The following is a 22,726-nucleotide window of genomic DNA, read 5'->3' as shown; positions in this document are numbered from 1 at the left end:
CCAAATTATTGACGGCCAAGCGGGAAGTTGCTCTACGTTTGATTCTCGTCTCTCCAAAGAAAGTGCAGCAGGATTGTTTTACATTAATAGATTATCACAAGGGGATTGCTGACTCTGGTTGGATTACACTGAATAAAGATCAAGCCCACTTCCACAGAAGAATTCCTATAAAAAATGCATAGGATGTTGACCTAAATATTCCTTATATCATTTAACAGTTCATGAAACATAAATACAAATACATCTCGCGCAGAAGAAGACAATCACAGATGTGCTTATAATTGCAAAAATAAAACTGCAAGTCCAAACTATAACTGTAACTGAATATCTTGAGGGCGCTATGCAGCATCTTGCGTTCTCTCTTCATCTCTCACACATTCACACACTCACACACACACCTGCCTGGGATAAATTCTCCACCACTTTCCCTTTTTCATCCTTCGTCATGCTCCAAGACAACCTCGATGAGACCTGGCCATCTCAAGTTTTCAAAAATAAAAATAAATAAAAATTCCCACACACACACAATATTACAGATCCCAAATGAATTCCACGAGCAAAATACTACAGTTAAACTTCAGTTAAAAAGTTTGTCTCAAACAAAGCATCTATCAGAGTAAACTAAAAACAAATGTAAAAGAAGACGGAGGAGGAAAGCCAAACAGGAGAAGCAGAGACTGGTTGAGGCGAATAGCAACCAGGCGCCCTCGGGGAAGAGGAGACCATTAGGCAGATGAGGATGCGCTGAATTATTCAACATGTGTTTGTAAAACATCACAGATGGGGTATAAGTAGTTAGTGGTTGTGAATCTGAGCATGTTGCAACAGCGGCGAGCAGCGTGTTTTCATGAGCTCGCTTCTGTCGGGATCGTTGAGAAGAAGGAAGGAGACGAAGTCGTGTTTGATTACGTGAGGGAAGGAAATTCAATGTGTCGTTTTATGCATCCAGACTTGTGAATTATGTGCGGTTTTGTATCCGTGGCGCATCTGTGGCGTAAACACCGGACAGTCGCTCTGAGACACACACAGACAGACACACAGACAGACACACAAAGTGGCCCACGGCCAGGGGAGAGAAAATGTTCAAAATGTCGTGTAAGTCGTACCAGTGTTCACAGAATAGCCGTGTTGCCTCTCCATTCACACTCTATTGACCTCCATTAACTTCAGTCCCAATGCTCCTTAGATTCTGGCCTCGACTGCAACCTCTCTACATTCAGTGCAGCGCCGGCTTTCTGGCAGGTTTAACTGTTCCTACGCCACAGGTTTCATACTCCCACGTTATAAATATTACCACTTTTACTGCCCACACTCCATCCTTTAATGCATGTAGTTGCACACAGGTTGCGTGAGGGTCAGAAAACATCAAAATATTGCGTCACATGCAAGTAGGAACTAAATGACTGACATTTCAGGAGTATTGATCAAAAGATGGCGATGTAACCTAAGATGTGTATCATTAGATCGGATAGAGTTTAGGTCGTGTGACGGTTGCCGACACGTCTTTCATCTTGGAATTGATTTCAGGCTTTTGACAAATCAAGGTGAAGCGTTCTGAAACGTGTCTGGAGGAATGTGTCTCCGTCTTTCAACTGCAGTCCAAATTAAGCAAGTGAACAGTGTGTCACAGTATTGCACTTAAGTGCTGGTGGAGAGAGGCAGGCGAGGCAAAAATAGAAGAGAAAAAAATAACTTAAATTGAAGAGAGAACAGTCGTGACTATTTATCTTAATGAGAACTGATTGAAGTCAAAATTGCCTTGACAACACTTTGGAGTCATTTAACAAAGAACAGTGACACAAAAACGTCCGACGAGGAAAGAAAAATAACTCAAATACGCATTTGATTAGATTCATCTTGTGATGTGTACGCTCTCCTTTCCATCCCGTCATCTATTAAAACAGCTTCATGACTCTTTTTCTCCTCTAGAACTGGAGAGTGTACATTTGAAGCCGCACGACAAACAGTCATACACATTGGACATTATTATTTTAACCTTATAAGCACGACGCCCCTTTTTTTGTTTCTCCTGAAAATGAGAATTGTGTTTTTTTCAAAACTAAAACTATGCTATCTCCTCATCCACAGGGTCGATTTGATTCATTTTAATTGATAAAGTACCACAACCCTTGTGAGAAGAGGCGTAAAAAAAGATCTTTGCGTTTGAATAATTCCGTAAGCTCCTTAACACGACTAAGCGATTATAACGTTTTCCTATAACCTCCAAAGTAACCCTTACAACGGCGGTCAAAGACACATCCCTGTACCCGTACGGGCCTGTGGGAGTCTAATGAATCAATCTAGACCCTAGGGTGGAACTGGTTTTAAACAAGGTGGCAAAGGGGGAATATAACCACCGAGGAGTGTGAGGTTACATTTTGAGTAATATTTCTGTACCGCTGTTCCTTGTATCGTGTGCTCTTAACCCCCCAATGAGGAGCACAAACTGTGAGAAACTGGCTGCCTGCAGAGCCCGGAGAGAGATTGCTGTAATTTTATGGATGAAGGGCCCGCGTTGTCTTTAACTCTCAACGGGAGGTCGTGGCCATCGACGAGCGTCAATACCATATCACAGGGTCCCCGCACTTTCTCAAATTCAAGGACGTTCCAATGATGCCGGCACAATTCTCTCTAATTCAAGGACCCAATCTGGTTAGTTACGGTTGACGCCCAATGGTGTGAACTTTAACTCTGCATGTGGTCAGTCTTTGTGAATGTCTTCAAAGAGCCTCGAGTCCCTCAATTTACTGAAGGCTCAGCGTTAGCTTTGGTGCTTGTTCATGCACTCAAGCCGGTGTCATGGGGAACAATGTTGCAGCTGTGGGACACGCATGCAGACAGCAGATTTACTTTAATTCACTTTTTTACTTGCTAACATTAAGTAAAAAAAAGTCACAATGTCTATTTTCCAAAACGTTCAAGCCTTAACTTTTAACCCCCTAAAATGCACACTCTTCCTAGGATTTCAAGGACCCATGGGAACCATGACATCACCAGCTTTATATTTTAGTAGCACTTAGATGGCAATTACTGATAGCACTTTGTAGTTTAACTTCATTGAAGAAATTGTACTTTCTTGATTCTTGTTGTTCTGAGTTTGTACTCTTTGTCGAATTTCACTTATTGTAAGTCGCGTTGGATAAAAGCGTCAGCTAAATGAAATGTAATGTAATATTCCTAAACCTGCAATAACACAACAATGACATTGTTACCTTTGAAGTTATAAGTTGCTTATTCACACATCCAGCAGTTCCAAAGAAACACGAGCATCCATGTGGAGTTGTGTTTCTGGACACCTGATGAATGACAAGTCCAATATTCACGGTCTTTTCGCTCCGTTTTTGGGGCCTTCCAATCTGAGCAGCACATCTGGCTGTGCGGCTGCTACACGCGCCGCCGAGCTCACCAGCTACTCGCTAACTGTGTCCGTCTGCACTTTGGTGCTGAGCAGGAAAACATCAACCCAAACAGTAAAGTGGAGTGCTGAAACTCACTTTAAAAGCTGCAGATTAAACTCAGAATTCTCTGTAGGAGCACAAGTGCGAGCGACCCTTTCCACGTTGTCATTTAATATCATTTATTATCTAAAAATATAGATTATAGCCGCTTGACGGTCAAATTGGGGGAAAACTAAACAAAAACTGTGCAGTCTACAGCCAAGGAGACAAAGAAACATTTTGCTCACAACAATCAAAGGAGGTTTGACGTCAAATTCATAGATTTTAGGAGGAACACTGCATTGAACTTCAGCTCCAGTACCTCAGCAGAAGTGGTAACCCGCTCTTTTTTTTTTGTCTGAATTTACAAGCGCTGGAATACGGAACATTGGTTCTGCCTCCTTCCTCCACAGAGAGGTGAGATCCCACTTCCAAAGAGACTGTTTTTTTTGTCGGGAGCAAGTTCGCCGAGGTCTCTGTATTCACATTCAACCGGCATCCACTCTTCCTAGACTCTTGGCTCGGCTCCCAGTTCGAGTGCAGGGGGTGGGAGTGCAATCCCAGACGGGACGAATTGCTACAGTTGTAGCGTGCAAACGTTTGTCAGAATGTTGAAATGGTAGCGTATGGGCGATGATACCAATGTTAAAGGTAGACAAAATACCCGAAACACCCTTCAACCCTGGAAACGACTGCTTGAGAAGACTCCAGCTGATTGGACAGTAAGCTTCACAGAGGCTTGACACAACTCAAAGTCAAGGTTAAAGTTTGAGCACCTGCGGGTGTCAGTCTGCTGATGAGGACCGTGTGGTGCGGACCTCAGCTCCAGGGGAAGCCGGAACAGCTACTGTGTCGAAAATCAACGATTGACTCAAACTCAAAGCTCAAAGGATGCAGGTGTAATGTCTTAGCCCTCCTCATTTTCATATTGATTACAGGATATAACTTACACACACACTTCAGTGTCATTTTAAACCAGTGTGTGTGTGTGTGTGTTAAGTAATTATTTTCTACACACCTCCTGTGTGGTAGAAAATGACTTCAGGTAGCAGATCAAATAATCTACAAGATGCAGGTGAGAACATTTGTACCGCTAGACCAATTCCAAAATCAAAAGATTAAACAGATAGTTTTTTCCAGGTTCCAACAAATTAAGCTTAAAAAAAACACAATACATGGATGTGTTGTATAACAGGAGATAAAGCAGAATATGTAGATGGTATAAAACATTAATTCAAGTAACATTTCCCTTCAAGAAGGTCTGAGACAAAAACAAGGCAGCACTTTATACTTTTCCTCTTTGCACGATGGAAAGACATAAAAGCTCTATACTTGTATTTGGTCGGCTGTAAAGTTCAGTGGAGGACACTTTTGGGTTGAAAACAAAGAACAATACCTGAGTTATTTTGGACTGAACGGCGGATACAATGGATGAAGCCACTGCCTTGTCTTTCTCCAGAGAACCACCCCTAGAGAGAGAGAGAGAGAGAGAGAGAGACATCATGTTAACAGGAGAGGCAATACAAAATTCAGAATATCTTCTGAAACTGAAGTCTGCATTTTCAGAAAGCTGAAATAGAAATCTTAAAAAAAAAGAGTATTTAATTGTATTTATTTGAATGAATTTAACTGAATTTTCTTTGCCCTGCAGCTTTAAATTCAGTTAATTTAGGTGTTAAGTGATGCCACCCAAAAAAAGCCACGATATTATATTCATCTCGTCTTCTAATAAGATATATTTGTGTGCTAGGACTTCATCTGTGGTTATTAAACCACTCAGCATTATTCCCCTCTCTGTTTACAGCATTGTTGGGCAGTGAACTAATGCGTCAGGATTCTGATCATATAATATCTTCTGAAATGTTCAAAGTTGGACAGACATCAAGAGCTGCAGAAGGGAGAGGAGAGGGAAAAAGAGGAGTGACATGTGATCTGTAAAAATAACTTTAAATAGCCACCCAGAGCCCAAAACTACCACATCAACAATGTCAAACGCAGATAAGTTTATAACCACGCAGACAAAGCTTTTAATCTGTCTTTATCTGACTGGCCCCAAAGAGTCTCTGTGAGTCTCTGGTGAAATCACTTTTGGAATACTGCGGTGCCTCAAGTTGTGTTTTCATCTGCTACACGTTGTCTATGTATGAGATGCAGATCTAAAACAGCGACTTCAGTCTCTAGCGGTGACACGGCAAGGCTGTGTTTAATATTTCAGGGTAATGCGAGAGAGAGATATCCTATATGAACCGGATCAATTACAACTGAGGGCCAAGCTGCGGAGAGGATCGGTAGTTTTACATATTTAGGAATTATTTCAGACACCATTACATTTTTATGAACACTCAAGAGTGCCTCTTTATAAAGGCAAAGCAGATTGTTTCTTTTCGGGATAGCAAATAGCTTTGATGTGCTCTCGTGGAAAGTATAAATTCCTCGTACGTAAAATTAGGGAGCAAAAAACATTATAATTTCACAAGAATGGTTCACACTGCCAGCAATAATACACAGAACCCCCAGAGACCGTCCAGCACGGAGGACCCTTCACGTCCTTCGCTTAATTCATTTGTAAATCTCTATAGGATGACGATACCCACGGCAACGATTAACCTCTTCTAATCCATCATCTGTCATCTCACCAAATAGATGACCTTACCGGGACTGCTGCTGTTTTTTCTTTCATCACGACTATTTAAGATAAGTAAATAATTGTTCATATTTTACTACTTTAATCCCAACCTTTTGGCACACGTATAAATGATGTATTGCTTCTTATCTCGTGTATTCCAACACATGGCAGGAGAAAGTTTTGAAGTGTATATCTGTGATGCCAAAGACGAATATCCATGCGAGTGGAAGATAAAGATGTGTGTATTTTCACAGTTCATTTACGAGATGATCAAAATAGGAGAAGCCACGTGCATCAAGTTGATAAAACACAACGGGTGACAAGAAACGGCAGAAGACGCTGCTGCTTGTGGAACGGACTCGTCCAGAGTTAGTCCACGAGAAGAGCGGGACAATTCAGAACGTGTTTATCTGTGTGTGTCAGTCATTCTTGGGCATTACACCCCTTTAAATACATAAAGTGGGATCTGTATGGTGCACTGCTAAAAACAACAACAACAAGCCCATCACTTTCTGGAGCCACTCTAATAATTGTGCTCTCAGAAAAGACAGAAAATATCTCCAAAATTCAAAAGAAGAACATTATTTTTTTCCAAAGTCATTCTGGCCTGAACAAAGTGCATCATGTTGTTGGTCAAAAACAACTTTAAAAGCATGAAATGAAGGTTTATGAAATACCGTAGATGTAAGCAAACAAAAACGAACCTTTATGTTTTGTAAAAGCAAAACATATGTCCATGGAGTGTCATCATTCATGAATGCTTTTTGGGGAAACATCACAGTTATTTAAAAGTATGGGTTCCAGAAATCAGATATGTGCAAACACAACATCTGTTCAGTAGTCGCTAAACATAACCTCCAAATCAAACAGCTTGTATTTGGAAACTTTTGGGGAAGAATGGTGAATATTCATCTGTAATATTCATCTTTCATACCATCCCAAAACTGTCACTGCAGCTTCTTTAACATACACATTTCTCTCTTACAGAGAAATGTGTTAACAAGAGTTAACCTTGGATATTCCAGGACTACTACATTGCTTTGGATTTGGCCTCCAAGCGTTTCTGTTTTTGTGGTCACTCAGTGTGTGGAAGTGATTTACAAAAGCTAATGCGTGATCTGGAAAGATGAGGCGGCTATAGCAAGAGCTTTTAATACGGTGATAAAGATTTGGATTTAGAAAGATTGACTTCATAAGGACCCGACAGATGACCTCAATAAAGAGGTCAACTATTTTATTTTACAGCGCTTTCAAAATAGGCCGTTCCTTTGCATAAAAGATCCAATCTGTTCAGCCTTTTATGGCTGGTCTAAAATACATATCCCCAATAGTGGCTCGTATTGGAACCTCGGAAAATATGTTCTCATGTTTTTTTCAGTGTGACAGAACAGATATTTAGAAAAATGCCAAATACAATGAGCTTTCCCTTCTCTTTCAGTTTGTTCACTCGTATCCCCGACAACACCTTTCACCTTATCTTTACAAACACTTGACTCATTATTATTCCAAAGGATTTCACGCTGACCGTGACTGAGATTATGTCCATGAACTTCTTCTAAATATTCAAGCAAATATGTCTCGCTTTGTAACGGGTTTATGGAAAGAAAACATCCTTTTGAACCCTGCAAATACATTCTTCTCTAAAATGAGTTCAAGAGACATATTCATGATTTTCTGATAAACTGGAGAGGCAGCACTTAAGAGTTGCATAATTGTCTTTTTTCTATAATACTTGAATGCCACAACTGCTTATTTGCGCTTCACTGTGGATTACAGCATAGAAGGTATTCACTTTTTAAACTTTACATTTATAATAATGAGACTTTAAACCACCATCTTTTGAAACACCAAGCAGCACAAGCGGTGGACAGAAATCTCTCAAGAAACCTTATTCTAAATATTCTGATAGTACAATTTCTCCGGCTCAACTGTAGTGAGGCTGATGATGCACCAAGGGAAGGCATCGAGGGGAAACGCTATGACAGGGGCGTTCAATTAATATTCAATGAGGTCCAGCTAGAGAAAATGTGGAACATCACAATAAAGTCTAACTTGTGCTATGATTGAGTCCCATCTGTAGTGAAGTAGCCGAGCAGTTGTATTAACGTCTTCCAACAAATAAAGTTAAATTGAATAATAATAATATTCAATAATTATTGTCAGTTTTCAAATTGAACTGGATGAATTATAAATAATATACAATCTAATAATAAATACATGTTCTTCTCTCGGTTCAAGTAAAAATAAGGGCTGCATTTTCAGAAAGCTGAAATAGAAATCTTAAAAAAAAAGTACTTAATTGTATTTATTTTAATGAATTTAACTGAATTTTCTTTGCCCTGCAGCTTTAAATTCAGTTAATTTAGGTGTTAAGTGATGCCACCCAAAAAAAGCCACGATATTATATTCATCTCGTCTTCTAATAAGATATATTTGTGTGCTAGGACTTCATCTGTGGTTATTAAACCACTCAGCATTATTCCCCTCTCTGTTTACAGCATTGTTGGGCAGTGAACTAATGCGTCAGGATTCTGATCATATTGGGCTCTTAGATCGTTTATATTTCGTGCTTTCACTTGGGATGCGAGAGGGTACGTTTGCTCAAAAGAGTTGTGCTTCGTCTCGCAGTGGAGCTTCACGTTGTCGCGCGTAATAACCATCACGGTCGCTGCACATATGAAACATACTGGTTTTGAACTGCCCGTGGGAAGAATTAACATTTCAGAGTCTGTCCATTCTTAGTTAAAAGCTCTGCTCTCGCTGTCCACATTTCTCTTTTTGGAGGACGCCATTAAATAACTTCTAACTCACGTATTATTCTGTGGCCCGTCCTCTCTGGATACATCCCAATCTTAATTGTCATTTCCTCGCTTGAACCGGAAGTTGTTCTGCGCCACCATATTGACGGCCGTCCCAAAGATCTTATTTCTGCACCGAGGAGCGAGGATTAAAGTCGGAGAGATGAAACACTTTATCGTCATTTCCATTCAGTCATGTAAGGCGGATCTTTCATGCTGAGTTATGTCATTTCAATTTCCTCCGAAGCATTGAGCCTAATACAGTTAGTCCAGTGTTCAAGAGAAACCTCATATTCATATTCTGGGTTATTTAGGAATGATGTCACAATCAGAATTGAATTAATAAACAAGACAAATGTATTCTGCTTCTCGGCAGGAAACAGAACACAGTATAAATACCACACACTGTGTATAAATAATACACAATGCAGTTTGTTTAACAGGAAACAGGCTACAGAGATAAATCATCTCTAATGTGACAGAGATGATAACTGTCTTTGTTAGTATAAGTACACTGATGGTAACTGTCTTTATTAGTATAAGTACACTGATGATAACTGTCTTTATTAGTATAAGTACACTGATGATAACTGTCTTTGTTAGTATAAGTACACTGATGGGAACAGTCTTTGTTAGTATAAGTGCACTGATGATAACTGTCTTTATTAGTATAAGTACACTGATGATAACTGTCTTTATTAGTATAAGTACACTGATGATAACTGTCTTTATTAGTATAAGTACACTGATGATAACTGTCTTTATTAGTATAAGTACACTGATGATAACTGTCTTTGTTAGTATAAGTACACTGATGGGAACAGTCTTTGTTAGTATAAGTACACTGATGGTAACGGTCTTTATTAGTATAAGTACACTGATGATAACTGTCTTTATTAGTATAAGTGCACTGATGATAACTGTCTTTGTTAGTATAAGTACACTGATGATAACTGTCTTTATTAGTATAAGTGCACTGATGATAACTGTCTTTGTTAGTATAAGTAAAGAGATGATAACGGTCTTTATTAGTATAAGTGCACTGATGATAACTGTCTTTGTTAGTATAAGTACACTGATGATAACGGTCTTTATTAGTATAAGTGCACTGATGATAACAGTCTTTATTAGTATAAGTACACTGATGATAACTGTCTTTATTAGCATAAGTACACTGATGATAACTGTCTTTATTAGTATAAGTACACTGATGATAACTGTCTTTGTTAGTATAAGTAAAGAGATGATAACGGTCTTTATTAGTATAAGTGCACTGATGATAACTGTCTTTGTTAGTATAAGTACACTGATGATAACTGTCTTTATTAGTATAAGTGCACTGATGATAACAGTCTTTATTAGTATAAGTACACTGATGATAACTGTCTTTATTAGTATAAGTACACTGATGATAACGGTCTTTATTAGTATAAGTGCACTGATGATAACAGTCTTTATTAGTATAAGTGCACTGATGATAACTGTCTTTATTAGTATAAGTACACTGATGATAACGGTCTTTATTAGTATAAGTGCACTGATGATAACAGTCTTTATTAGTATAAGTACACTGATGATAACTGTCTTTATTAGTATAAGTACACTGATGATAACGGTCTTTATTAGTATAAGTACACTGATGATAACTGTCTTTATTAGTATAAGTACACTGATGATAACTGTCTTTATTAGTATAAGTACACTGATGATAACTGTCTTTATTAGTATAAGTACACTGATCATGTGTTCAGACACAAACTCCGTCAATAGTCCCTCCAGCTGTTAAAGCCGACTGACAGCAGATCCAGCTGTGATCAGCGGCTGCTGTCACCAGAAACAGATGTAACACTTCAGAGGAAAAGGACGTCTCATGTCTAATTAAACACGTTTCCTCATTTCCTCTCTCCTCGCATGGTTTCCTTGCGTCTCAACATGCATCCCTGGTGGGAGGGACTAAGACGCAAGGAAAAGACACAAGTAAGGGGAAACAGGGATGCAATTAAGAGACTTGGGATGTACCTTAAATCTCACTAGAGTCGGGAAGTTAATCGTAATACACACATGTGATTGGCCGAGTGGCATCACGTGATGTCATTGATCGGTGTGTTTCTTGGAGTTTTCTTTCTTGGAAAAGCTGCGCCGGTTAAAATAAAAGCGTCAAAATGTAATAATTCTCAATGATCAATTGTTTTAGGACCAGGTCCGGATACAACGGCGTCTGGGTCCAGATCCGGACCGCCTATTAGTGATCCCCCTGCCCAATTACAGTACACAGAGCCATCTTATCAGAGAGCAATGAGCACAGATAGACATTCACTATTTACAATCCAGCATCTGTGCAGATAAAACAAACAATACTTAAACATTGGTACTTCCGAACAGAGCTATCCATCTATGAGGGATATATTTTCCAAATCTCTACTGACTTTATTCAGATGAGCATATTACTTAAAAAAATAAAATCCAAAGCCTCTTTTCAACCTTCCTTGTCCACTAGGATATCATTTGCCCCTGCCAGCTTCTACAGGTCTGCTCACTGCTCCAACTCCACTGATGCAAAAGGGGCTTATGTACTCACGCACGGGGAAGAAACTCAAAGTCCAGTCGTTTATAAGCTGCAGCAGCACTCGACGTTATCTATACACTCAAATGTCCACGCAGGCTGGTTGTATGTCGGCCAAACCAACATAAGACTGCTAATCCCGCTAAGAATCTTGAGCATGCGAAGCCACAAAGTGAACTCAAAACCACGGATCCAACTTAACATTCTGCGGCAGTGAAAATATTTCCTTAACCCCAACAGGAGGGGACACCGAAAAAATAAACAGTTATGCAGAGAAAGTGATTGAACCACACGGATTAAAACGAGGAAATGATCTCGTTTCTATGGATGGTCTGAGACTCCACCACCTAATAGATGGCATATTTGATTTCAATGATTTGCATTTCCAATGTGACATCTGACACTGACGCTTTGGAGACGCTAATAACTGCATGATTTAACATTTGCAGTGATATGACCCAATGCGACGTGAAGGGCAGCATCACTGTGTCCGCTAACAAGATTGATGTCGAACACTACTTCATCCCACTGATCATCACCTCTGTTCGCCGACCATTCAGCACTGTACAAAAAACTATTTTATTATTTGAATCAAAAAGAAAGAATTGCATCTAATATTCAGTAAACTTGTTGCTGTTTCACGGTGACGGCCGTATTTGTTGGTGTACAAAAGCAACGCGTCGCTTGCCTTGCTTCCGCTCCTGCAGTACAGCGGCCATAAGCTTTGTTTGGAACAAAGAGGGAGGTGGGGAGTGATTTAGCCTCATGTTCATTTTGCAGCCCATATAGCCTGACGTATTTCCCTCTAATGTCCATAAGTTAATGTATGCAGCTTTAATTGTCTCTGTCAGAAATATTAGTACTAGCAAACCAATAACCCCAAGACCTCAGAGGGGATTGCGTCCGCTGCCGTGAATACCTTCGTGTTTTATGACCTTGAAGCTGAAAGATGTTTGGCTCTCAGCCATCGTCTCACCGGCTCGTTAAGATTTAATGCTTGGGTCTATACTTTTCATTTTCATATTCTCAAAGCTAGTATATTTCAGACGTGGGCTCTGATCACCACGCCATTTAAAAAAAAAGGGGGAACCATCCCACGTCCTTCGTAGACGGCAACTCTGTTTAGAGGAAAATGAAACGCGTCTCCAAAGTTCTACTTTAAACAGACTGATGTGAATTTATAACTGACTTTTTATAACTAAAAATATCCTGAGTTTTCTATCCCCCAAAAAGGTAGTACCCATATAATTATGTTAGTCTGATGTATTACAGTTGTATTAATCACATCTTTTGGGATAATACTGCTGTTTAATGATGCCCCGTAAATATAGATGAAAATTACATATTTGGAGGCAGATTTACCGCTCAAACCACTTTTTTGCTGCCACTAATCAATCTAATGTTGTAAAGCTCCTGCCGCTCTGACTGACTCATTTTTTACAGGTCACTTGTTTTAAAACAAGAATATTTTAAAATGGCCGTAACTATAATGGCTCCGTCCTTAATGTCATGCTTAAAGGCTGAGGATGAATATAACATAACCGTTTGGCTGTTTAGTTTATACTAGGACAAGCAAGACAGAGGTTACATTTAGGCTTTATTGTTCATATTTTCAAACATTATGTTTCACTTGAATGGTTTTAAGATGAGGACGAATGTGTTTGATGAACATAATGCTACGTTGGCTAACAAGTTTAGCAGCAGTTGCTCGAGCGTAAAAATCCCCAATCTCTTTTTCTCTTTGCGAGCCAACAAAATTGTCCTTGGAAGTAAGTTTACTACTCCAGGTAGTTCTCTGCATGGTTGCTTGTAGTTTACATTAGATGAAATAAACACCGTTTAATCCATTACTTACACTTTTGCTGTTTTGTTGTTTTTTAAAGGCTAAATGAAAATACACCACCCTGCAAAGTCTTGCATCACTCTTACTCTAGCCCCAAGGACACCACTTCAACATGTGGAGAAAAAAAAATGTGTTCATAATTGTTCATTTAGGATAGAGTTAGCGTTTGTCATCATTCTCAGTTTGGTCTTTGACAGGATGCATCAATATAACTATAACGACAACTGCTGTTCTGCTTGTTTCATGAGAGACGGAAGATCCAAAGACTTGATCTACTCATCTAAATAAGACGCATTTAAAAGCAAAACTAATACAAATTATATCAATCTCCTTGACTGTAAGTCCTCCCAACAAGCTTTTGTTTCTTAAGTGAAAAGACATTCAGTTATATCTGGGAAAGCAGTTGATTGACAGGCGTGTAGAGGGTACCTGGAGTGGGTCAAGCTGGAGGCGGGGCTAGCTGATGGGGACAAAACTCTGCCGGGTGAGGAATATGGGGAGATAGAGGAACCCACAATTTGCATCTGTCCTGAAGATGACAAGAAGGCCCGTCTTTTTTCAGGAGGGGACCTTGAAGACAAACGTGAGAAGGAACTGAAACATTGCAGATTCAAGCAGTGACATCATCCAGTACACAATCTATCAAGGGCGTGGGATACTGTCTGGAAAGCCCTGCTTTAAATTCATGCAAGGACAAGCTGTCCATCGCAGTTCCCATCAGTGGTCATTTGGGGATTAAGTATCTGCCTTGTAGGTATGTTGGCTAAATATACTCTTATACAGAGACAATTTAAAACATTACTCAATGTATAGCAGACACACACACACACATATTATCAACACTGTGTTGTGGGAATCTCATAGCATCTCTCTGCCTTGGCGGGTGTGATCATCAATGCTTTCAGTGATAAAGTCAACACAGCTCTACGTCAGAGACCCATGATTGCCTCTCTCGATGCAGCCTCATGACATCTGCCGTTAGGTTTACCTGGATTTCGAATGCCCCCTGGGCAGGCTGGCGCTGCTGCTGGGATGATGGCGCTCCCGCTCTCGCTCGTCACGTCTCCTCTCGGTTGAGGCGCCCCTCCTGTCCCTTCTCCCCGGGGAGTGCGAGCGGGATCTGGCCAGACAGGAGGACAAAGGAAGTGTGAGAGGAGGGCGAGCCATTCGCTTGCACAAGACGGAGCCTTTAGCAGGTGGGCTCATGCATTTGAAATGAAGAACACAAATAGAAGAGGGGGAAAAGAAGGCGATAAGACAATGACAGAGGTAATATGCAAGAGGAAGAAATAATGCGAGCTATCCGGATATATATTTTTTTTCAAGGAACTTGAAACCAGGAACAGCCAGAGGATGGTTTGCAGTGATTCCATTAGACTGCTGGCCGAGGTGGATGTGGCATAATTCACTTGAAGGCAATACAGTCTCAACGCAGTGCAACTGGGCACAAAAAAAACACATAATTATGTATTTTACTTTAATACACAGCATGGACTTCAAATATGTAAATACAGTTTTTCTAAACTAGTCTAAAAAGAAAACAGTATTAAATATTTATGGACTATATGAGATTCATTCACTTCTCAGATTTCTTTGCAATAGATTCACTTTCTCCACTGGCTAATATGTAGAGACGCGACAGAGGAGGAAATTATACCTCTTTTAAAAACAAAGCCAAAAAGGAAAGAACAGCAGGGTTAATGTCCGCTTGTGCTGGGTGGAGAAACAAAGCCGGCTGGTCAATATTGGCCAATTTGACAGATAAATGGCACAAACAAAGAAAGCCCAATCTCTACCTCTGATCACTTGACATCAACCTTTAGTTCATTCTTAATTCACGTTCTTTCTCATGCATTCTGTTAATCCTTCCCTTTTCTTCATTATGCCTCTTTTACCCCTGAATTTGTTTCATAAATACATTCCACATTTCAATCTCAGAAACGAGAAACAAAAAGTTAACAAGAAACAGACAGAAAAATGCATTATTTTCTGTTAATGTTTGTGTTCATATGGGTGCAGTTTGCTATGCACTGAAGGTTCAGTTAAGTGAAATATAAAACAGGGTGTTCAATCACTTAGTTCTGAGTCTGTCACATTAAATGTCTTATACAGCAGTTGCACCAATCGCAGACCTGCTTCTCCAACTAGGTACGTTTATATCCAACGATAACTCAATGTTTCTGGACTCATCCCTGTAATTTGCATAAACCTGAGAGGTCCAAATCTTTACTGTACAACAAATGTAAATTCTTTCTGCAGCAAAGCAGCATAAAATAAACCAATAAACCAATAAAAGTGCTCCCACCGAGGGGCTGTGACTGTACCGACCAGCAGCAGAGGGAAATAAAGAGTTGGACTGCTACACTGAGCACACAGTCTTTTCTCCTAAAAGACTCATTTATCTTGCTAAATCGGAAAAGGTGACAGTCATACAGTGAAAGAATATGGATGTGTAGACCAAGCACAGCACTTTGAATATAGATCAAATGTAATGGTTTGATACTGAAAGATCCCCAGCCCGGCCGCAGGGTCTTACCGGGACCTGCGGGATCTCCTGTAGGCACTGGGAAGGGCGTGTTTGCTCTTCGTCTTTGACTTTGACCTCGACTTCGATCTCCTCTTGTGTTTTTTCTTCTTTTTGTCTTTGTCCCTCCCTTTGTGCCGGTCTCTGTCTCTATCCCTATCTCGGTCTCTTTCTTTCTCTTTCTCTTTCTCCCGCTCTCTTTCTCTGTCCCTCTCTCTCTCCCGCTCTCTTTCTCTCTCTCGATCTCGCTCTCTCTCCCGCTCCCTCTCCCGCTCTCTGTCTCTCTCTCTCTCCCTCTCCCTCTCTCTGTCTCGATCTCTGTCTCGGTCCTTGTCTCGGTCCCTGTCCCGGTCTCGGTCTCGGTCCCGCGCTGCTCCTCTGGAGGTAGTGTGGGAGGAGGAGGAGGAGGAGGAAGGAGGCTCCCTGCTGCGATGCGCTCCTTTGTTCCCCGCGACCGGCCTTTGATCCTCAGACACTTGAGGGGGGTCAGACAGGACAGCGAGGGCTTCATGCAACTAGAAACAAAAAAGGTAGAAAGAATAGGAGAGAGAGCAAAGACGTCAGTGAAGGCATAGTTGCAACCGACACAATAGGACCTTTTCTTTTTAATTGGCAATGTATTGATTCTATTAAACAACAGTCAGGCTCCCTCTTTATCATGAGGGAAATTGTATGAATTCCCAAATGCTTAATCTCGCTCTATTGCGGAGTATTGATGTAGCTACAACAAAAGAAGGTGCTGTTACAATGTAATAAGAGGAACATACATGCACTATAAGGGGCATGAATGGGATCGTAAGCAGCTGGCTCAGGCAAAGTCATAGTTCCTTACTCTGTTGAGAAATGATTGCTTATATTCTTACATAAAAAAATCCTTACTCAGCTGATTAAAATGTGTGAGTTACACAACCCAGTGCAGCCTTCTGGCTCCACGCTGAGTTACAACCGTCAGCTGCAAAGTGCCTCTAATTACTCCAATGTGGGTCTGTCTGCTCGTATAAGATTGACCTGCTGCTGGATTCCCACTGAAAAGACGGCTTCAGGCCATCAGTGGATTAAACATGACACTAAACCCTTCAAGGTCAGATTTTATCTTCCCGGGTCGGGTCTTAGGTTGCTCCTGGGGTTACCCATGTTACATATGTATGATTTCATGATAACAAAGGGGCAATTAGATCAAGAAAAAAATGGCATATTGTATATGTTGCCATTCACATAAACGGAGTGACTGGAGTGATGAATATGGAAGACAGCAAGGAAATTAATCTGGGCCGTGACTTCAATCTCTCCAATTCAATCACTCCACCTCTTACCCATCTGCTAAAATGGGGAAGAAATAGGTGGAGCATAACAAGAGAGGCAGGGAGGGACAGAAGGAAGTAGAGAGGGAAATCATGATGATGAAAGAAGATGAAAGTAGGAAGTAAATGTGGTGAAGAAGCACAGGCAGGAAAGAGAGTATTCACAACAAAAGACAATCAATACGTATCTATAAACAGGCCGGGAAGAGGAAGAATATTTATTACACCTTTCTATTTGCACACTATCTGGTGTCTGGGCTAAGGGAGAGATAATGAAATGATAGGAAGCCAGGTTTGGTTTAAAATTAGGACCGACGTATTGGGAAGCTTATCCCAACACCAGAATGAGAAAATGTCTGCCCTCTCACGCCTGCTCTGGCAAGATACGAAAGTTCGGACAGTGAAGGGAGTAACGACAGAAAGTTGCAGTCCATGGAGAGGAGAGGAGATGAGGTGGGAAGCTGAGGAAAGGAGACGAGAGGAGGAACACAGGAAGGGCTTTCTATCAATATATAATAATAATAATAATAATAATAATAATTACACTTGATACAATAATATATAAATTAATACTATATAATAAAGAAATAACTCAAGCTACAATTTAATACCCGAGTCATTTTTATGTTAAAGTCAGGTTGGCAATGTTACGAGGTCGGACTCGGCTACGATACGTATAACGTTCATCACAGCACAGGTCTGAATTAAATGCCATAAGACGAACAAAGAAACTACAGCAGCACAAGCTAAAACTATTCCCCGAGAGAATTTAACATGCATACATCTTTTGGCTTGATTAAAAGCCCAATAATAAATACATCACTTAATTATTATCTCCCAGGCTCAAAGAAAATAAAATCCATTTAATTAAGTGTGCAACACTGTGAAAGATTCCCTATGTTGCATTGTTAAGGAGAATCTTCTCATGTTAAATTAGTCTCAGCACACAAAAACAGCTTGTAGTCCCAATAATTATCAGACAAGACTGCCGCTCTGTATTTTCATTTTATGAACGGCACATAATCAAATACGAAGAAACAACTTATTCTTACTCTTTTATTCTTACTTTTTTTTTATTCTATGCGTATTGTCTGACATGATGACATAGAGAATAGGCTCGGCGGAGAAAGTCTCCATCTAATTAATAAGGAAATTGATGGGAAAATGTTTGAGGAAGTTCAGTGCGAGGAGCAGTCTAACCTCCCTCGTGTTCAAAATGGTCATTAATCAAAGGCTTTGACTGCAAAATACGTTTTCAAATCCATCACTGATGGCAGCTGAGAACGCTCGTATTCCTTCATCATTATTCTACAATTCATCGGCGTTCTACGCGGTGCCACTGCTCCCCTACTGGGCACCGGGGCTTTTTCCAGAACTGTACTGTCGTGTCTGAATGAACACAAGAGGAACATTTATGATGTCATCTTTGCCCGACTGACGAAATAAATAAACACTTATCTATCTAGTGTGATGAAGCCAGCAATGTCCTCGGCTAAAGAGCGCTTCGTGGAGTTATGACGGACATCTCAAAGAACAAATATTGAAATTGATGCAGCAGAACTGGAGGTATTGTCTTTTTTTTTTTGTCCAAGCATTACCCTTCCTTGCCAAAACTGGATTATTCTATTCGCAAAAGCACTGAAACACAAGCTATACGCATATTACCAATGGCAGCATTTCAAAGATGTCCGATTTCAGATGATTTTAAAGTCTGACCTCCCGATTCCAATTTTGCATTTTCTTTCCTTCTATAACAAACACAAATGTGATGCATGCACACACATTTTTGAAACTTTTCTTAATTAAATTCAATGCTATGTTCACCAAAAAAAAAAAAACAGCCCCAACATACTGCACTGTATTACACCAGCCGGTTTTCTGGCTTTCCAAAATACAGCATCAACTTACAAAAATGCTGCTGCCAGAATATTCACCACAACTAGAAGTGATGTCTATCCTTAAAGCCACTGTGATCTCCATTAACATTAGATCTTCAAAGTGCTTTTTCAGATTATCACATCATTACACATCCTTGCACCCTTGTGCCAGCCGACAGAATCAAGCCGTAAAAACAGAAAATAAAACCCACTGTACTCAAAGTAATTGCTTCAACCTTGTAATGTCATCGCCCGTGTTACTTTCCATTTTACCGTCCCAGCCCAGAATGCACTCCAATCGCTTCTGATGGAAAGTCTCTTTTTAACATGTCCAATGCTTACCAATAACCAATGTTGATTAGGTAGAACCCCCCACCTCACATACAACAACCTGTGAAGACCTTTAAGACATACAGCACTTTGTAGACTGACCACCAACCAACACAAGCTCACAACCTCCAGCTGCCCATCCATCTATATTAACATCCACGTATTCATTAGTAGGCCAAAGTCCTGGATGTTGGAAGTTCCTTCCGGGCACACACTGATGGACACTGCAGCAGTCACAGAACATCTGGAAACGAGTGACATTGACAGGAGTCCGCCACCTGCCACCTGCCACCTGCCACCTGCCACCTGCCCCACCGGCCATAGCCCAGTTCACCACGCTGCAGTGGGAATCACACGAGGAGCTGAAATAGAGCATCCATCAAACGGACAGGCAATCTACACATCAAGTAACCTCCATGAGTCTTATTAGCACTAAAGTAGTCTTGCCTTTCTTTGGCTGTGTTTAATATGACCCTTATGAATATAAGGGGCTTTTACAAACTGATAATATGAAAATATATTGTAATGCCAAAAATAATTTGGGTTGATCCCTAGTTAAATCACTTCAATTGTCACCTCACTAGTCAGTGCCAAATCTAAATGTAAATTCCTCTACCTTCTGTATTGATGCATGTTAGTTTAACAGCTCACCCAAGTGCCCACTCCACAAGTGTGTTGTGTATATAAATACCATACCATACACCAGTAAGGCATTAAGAAAACTTACACAAACACAGTGATTCCTATGGGATGAAATCATAAGAAAAAATGAACTCACAGCTCCAATAAAGATGACAAAACCAGCTCACTTGATCTTGGGAAAGATTCAACCCTCCTCTGAGTCGGTCTTTTATTTAAAACAGGACATTATGAGCCGAGGAGGAAAATAAACTAGGCTTCTTTTGGAGTGCCAACAGCTGCGCAGTGATTAACTTATTCAGCATACAAATCCCACCGTTTTGATTGATTGTAATTGCTGTCACCGTCCAGGCTTAAAGCTGCTCATTCGTTGGAAGCAGTCTAAGCCGAGCCTTAGCACAGATCAGCTCAATAACAATACGTCATGTACTCCATCTCCTGATACTGTGACCTTTGAATGAATGCCGTTTAACAATATATGTGACTGATGTACATTAAGATAGTCCCTCAACAACCAGACACACATTCATCTCATAATCAATTATTGCATTGTTACATGAACTGAAAACGGCCATCAATACAGCCACACACAGCTCCTAACAGCTGTAGGTGCCTGCAACTTCATTTGCACATCATCAATAATGAACCATCATAGAAAAGAAAAACACAATATGCCATCTGGTATCAACAGGCATACAGATTGAGGCTCTTTTAGTATGGATTATGAAGCCAGCTAAATGTTATGTTGTGTTTACTGAACCTCTTCTATGACCAAAGAAAAAGCAGAGCCAGCTAAAAGGTGCCGCTGACCTCAGGGTGGATACGTCTAGTCAGGGCGGACATTAACAATTTGATGAGGTAGGCTCCATTGTGCTCACACATTTGTGCTTATTCATCCACTGCCACTGGGCCATTAGTGGGTTTCATGTTTGTACTTTGAGTTATTTGTAATTATCATATATTACCAAAAAAAAGCCTAATCTTCGCGAAAAAAACAGCTGTGTTGTTCATAAGCAAGGATTTTAGAACATGTAGATGAAAAAAATCTCAGACTTTGTATGGAAATAAACAGCTCAGAGTGGCAGGTATTGTACAGGTTAAGTTGTGCAGGGAGGTTATGTCAAGGTCTGCGAAGTTTGTATGCATGTCAGTTCAAAATGTTTGTTTTTCGACTGGTATGCTCTGTGCTAATAAAACGCTCATGCTTCTGCATATTGAGGTAACAAGTGGGCCTGCCAACCTTGAAAAATAAAACTGAATCATCAATGCTGGCTGAAGCGGCAGTTTGAATATGAATGCAAACATGCAACTAATGGGCACGGTATTCTCCCCCTGACATCATAGACGACTTCTATTTGAATTCTGACGGCAACTTGTTGCAGTTAACCCACTCAAGTGACAAATTCAGATGGACAAGCATGACACCTGGCAGAAATGTGTCTCCCTTTGCATGACCTTTGGGATTTTAGAGGCCCAAAATGGGTTAACCCTGACATGATGTCCCAAACTGCAATCGAACTTGATGGATGTTACAACACTTATACGCATGTCACTCGTTGCATCAGGGGCCAAGACGTTTGTACAGTGTGAAGTCACACCCTTCTGGCCGTGATCCATCAGTTTAACTTGAGTCATCCACGTTATCAACGCCTGAATATTGCATCTCGCTAACAGATAGCTGAATTTGAAATTATTGCAGGCATTCAGTCTGAGAGATTACTAAGGACCTACATTCTCCACAGCACTACTTTGTTTATACTGTTGTAGCTCTGAAGGTTATGCAATATGATACACTGAACATGTGGTCCCAACCACTTGGCATCTTGTCATGATTTGAGCGAAAATGAGATGATTAAGCTTCTAGTTTCACAATGATTGGCGCGTAGACACATGGCAAAACACTGACCAAAGTCTATAAACCATTCACCCACCTCAAGCTGTGCAGCCAAGTCCAGCCCGGCTCTCTTGGCCTCAGGTTCCCCGGTGAAGGGGCCGCGGAGGGTCTGGAGGAAGAGCGCTGCCTTCCTCTTCCTCTCCGCCTGGAGCTGTTTCTCCTTGGACTCCTTAGACGCCTGGGCCAGCTTCTCCCGGGCTGCAGCGGCCAGACGGTCCTCCAGTTTCTGCTTGGCTATGAGAGGGTAAAAACAGGTGAGAGATGGTCCTCGTCTGTTTTTAGCCACAGCCAGATACTACTATAGTTCTATGAGGGAGGAGAACATTATTGAAAAGACAGAGAGGAGGAGGTGAAGAGTAATTATGCTGAGAGATTATGAGAGAGAGAGAGAGAGAGAGAGAGAGAGAGAGAGAGAGAGAGAGAGAGAGAGAGAGAAACACACAGTGTTTTTCAACCTTTTTTGAGCCACGCCGCATTTTCTACAATAAAAAAATCCCGCAGCACACCAACCAAAAAAGTTAAAAAATGTCCCATTGAAGCATAATACAGCATATAGGGTTGGTAATTATTGTCCTACCTACTGGCATGGAAGAGTATTTCATTACTTGGTCAGCCACTATATTGCAGGCTCAGACGCTCAACAATGGAAAATTATTTGTGGCAACTAAATCATATTTTTTTTGGACCGATTAAGTGAATTTGGAGATTTTCCCACGGCACACTGGTTGAAAATCACTGGAGTAACACATGCATGGAACTAGTGTAAGAAACAAGAGAATATAGAGACAGACGAAATGTGAAAAACAATAAAGAATGTTAAAAGTAATCCCACTAAGATTATGTCTGTGTCAATCCACAGCAGATGAAAACTTCCTGAAGAGAACAATGCAAGAG

General features: G+C 40.6%; 1 protein-coding gene across 4 annotated transcripts in view; it reads right to left on the bottom strand.

The window, feature by feature from the left end:
* Window positions 1-22,726, bottom strand: part of sfswap (splicing factor SWAP) — a 51,083-nt gene that overhangs the window by 2,406 nt on the left and 25,951 nt on the right. For all 4 annotated transcript variants that reach the window (XM_079235037.1, XM_079235034.1, XM_079235035.1 and 1 more), the window contains exons 14-18: window positions 21,870-22,066; window positions 15,804-16,306; window positions 14,256-14,387; window positions 13,697-13,837; window positions 4,834-4,906 (exon numbers count right to left, since the gene is read on the bottom strand). In XM_079235037.1, the coding sequence (XP_079091163.1) occupies window positions 4,834-4,906; window positions 13,697-13,837; window positions 14,256-14,387; window positions 15,804-16,306; window positions 21,870-22,066 (1,046 nt within the window). The remainder of the gene's footprint in view (window positions 1-4,833; window positions 4,907-13,696; window positions 13,838-14,255; window positions 14,388-15,803; window positions 16,307-21,869; window positions 22,067-22,726) is intronic.

The sequence above is a fragment of the Taurulus bubalis genome, assembly GCF_910589615.1.
Source record: "Taurulus bubalis genome assembly, chromosome: 19".
NCBI classification, from domain to species: domain Eukaryota; kingdom Metazoa; phylum Chordata; class Actinopteri; order Perciformes; family Cottidae; genus Taurulus; species Taurulus bubalis.
Note: the sequence above shows the minus strand (reverse complement) of the source record. Positions and strands in the feature narration are given on the sequence as shown.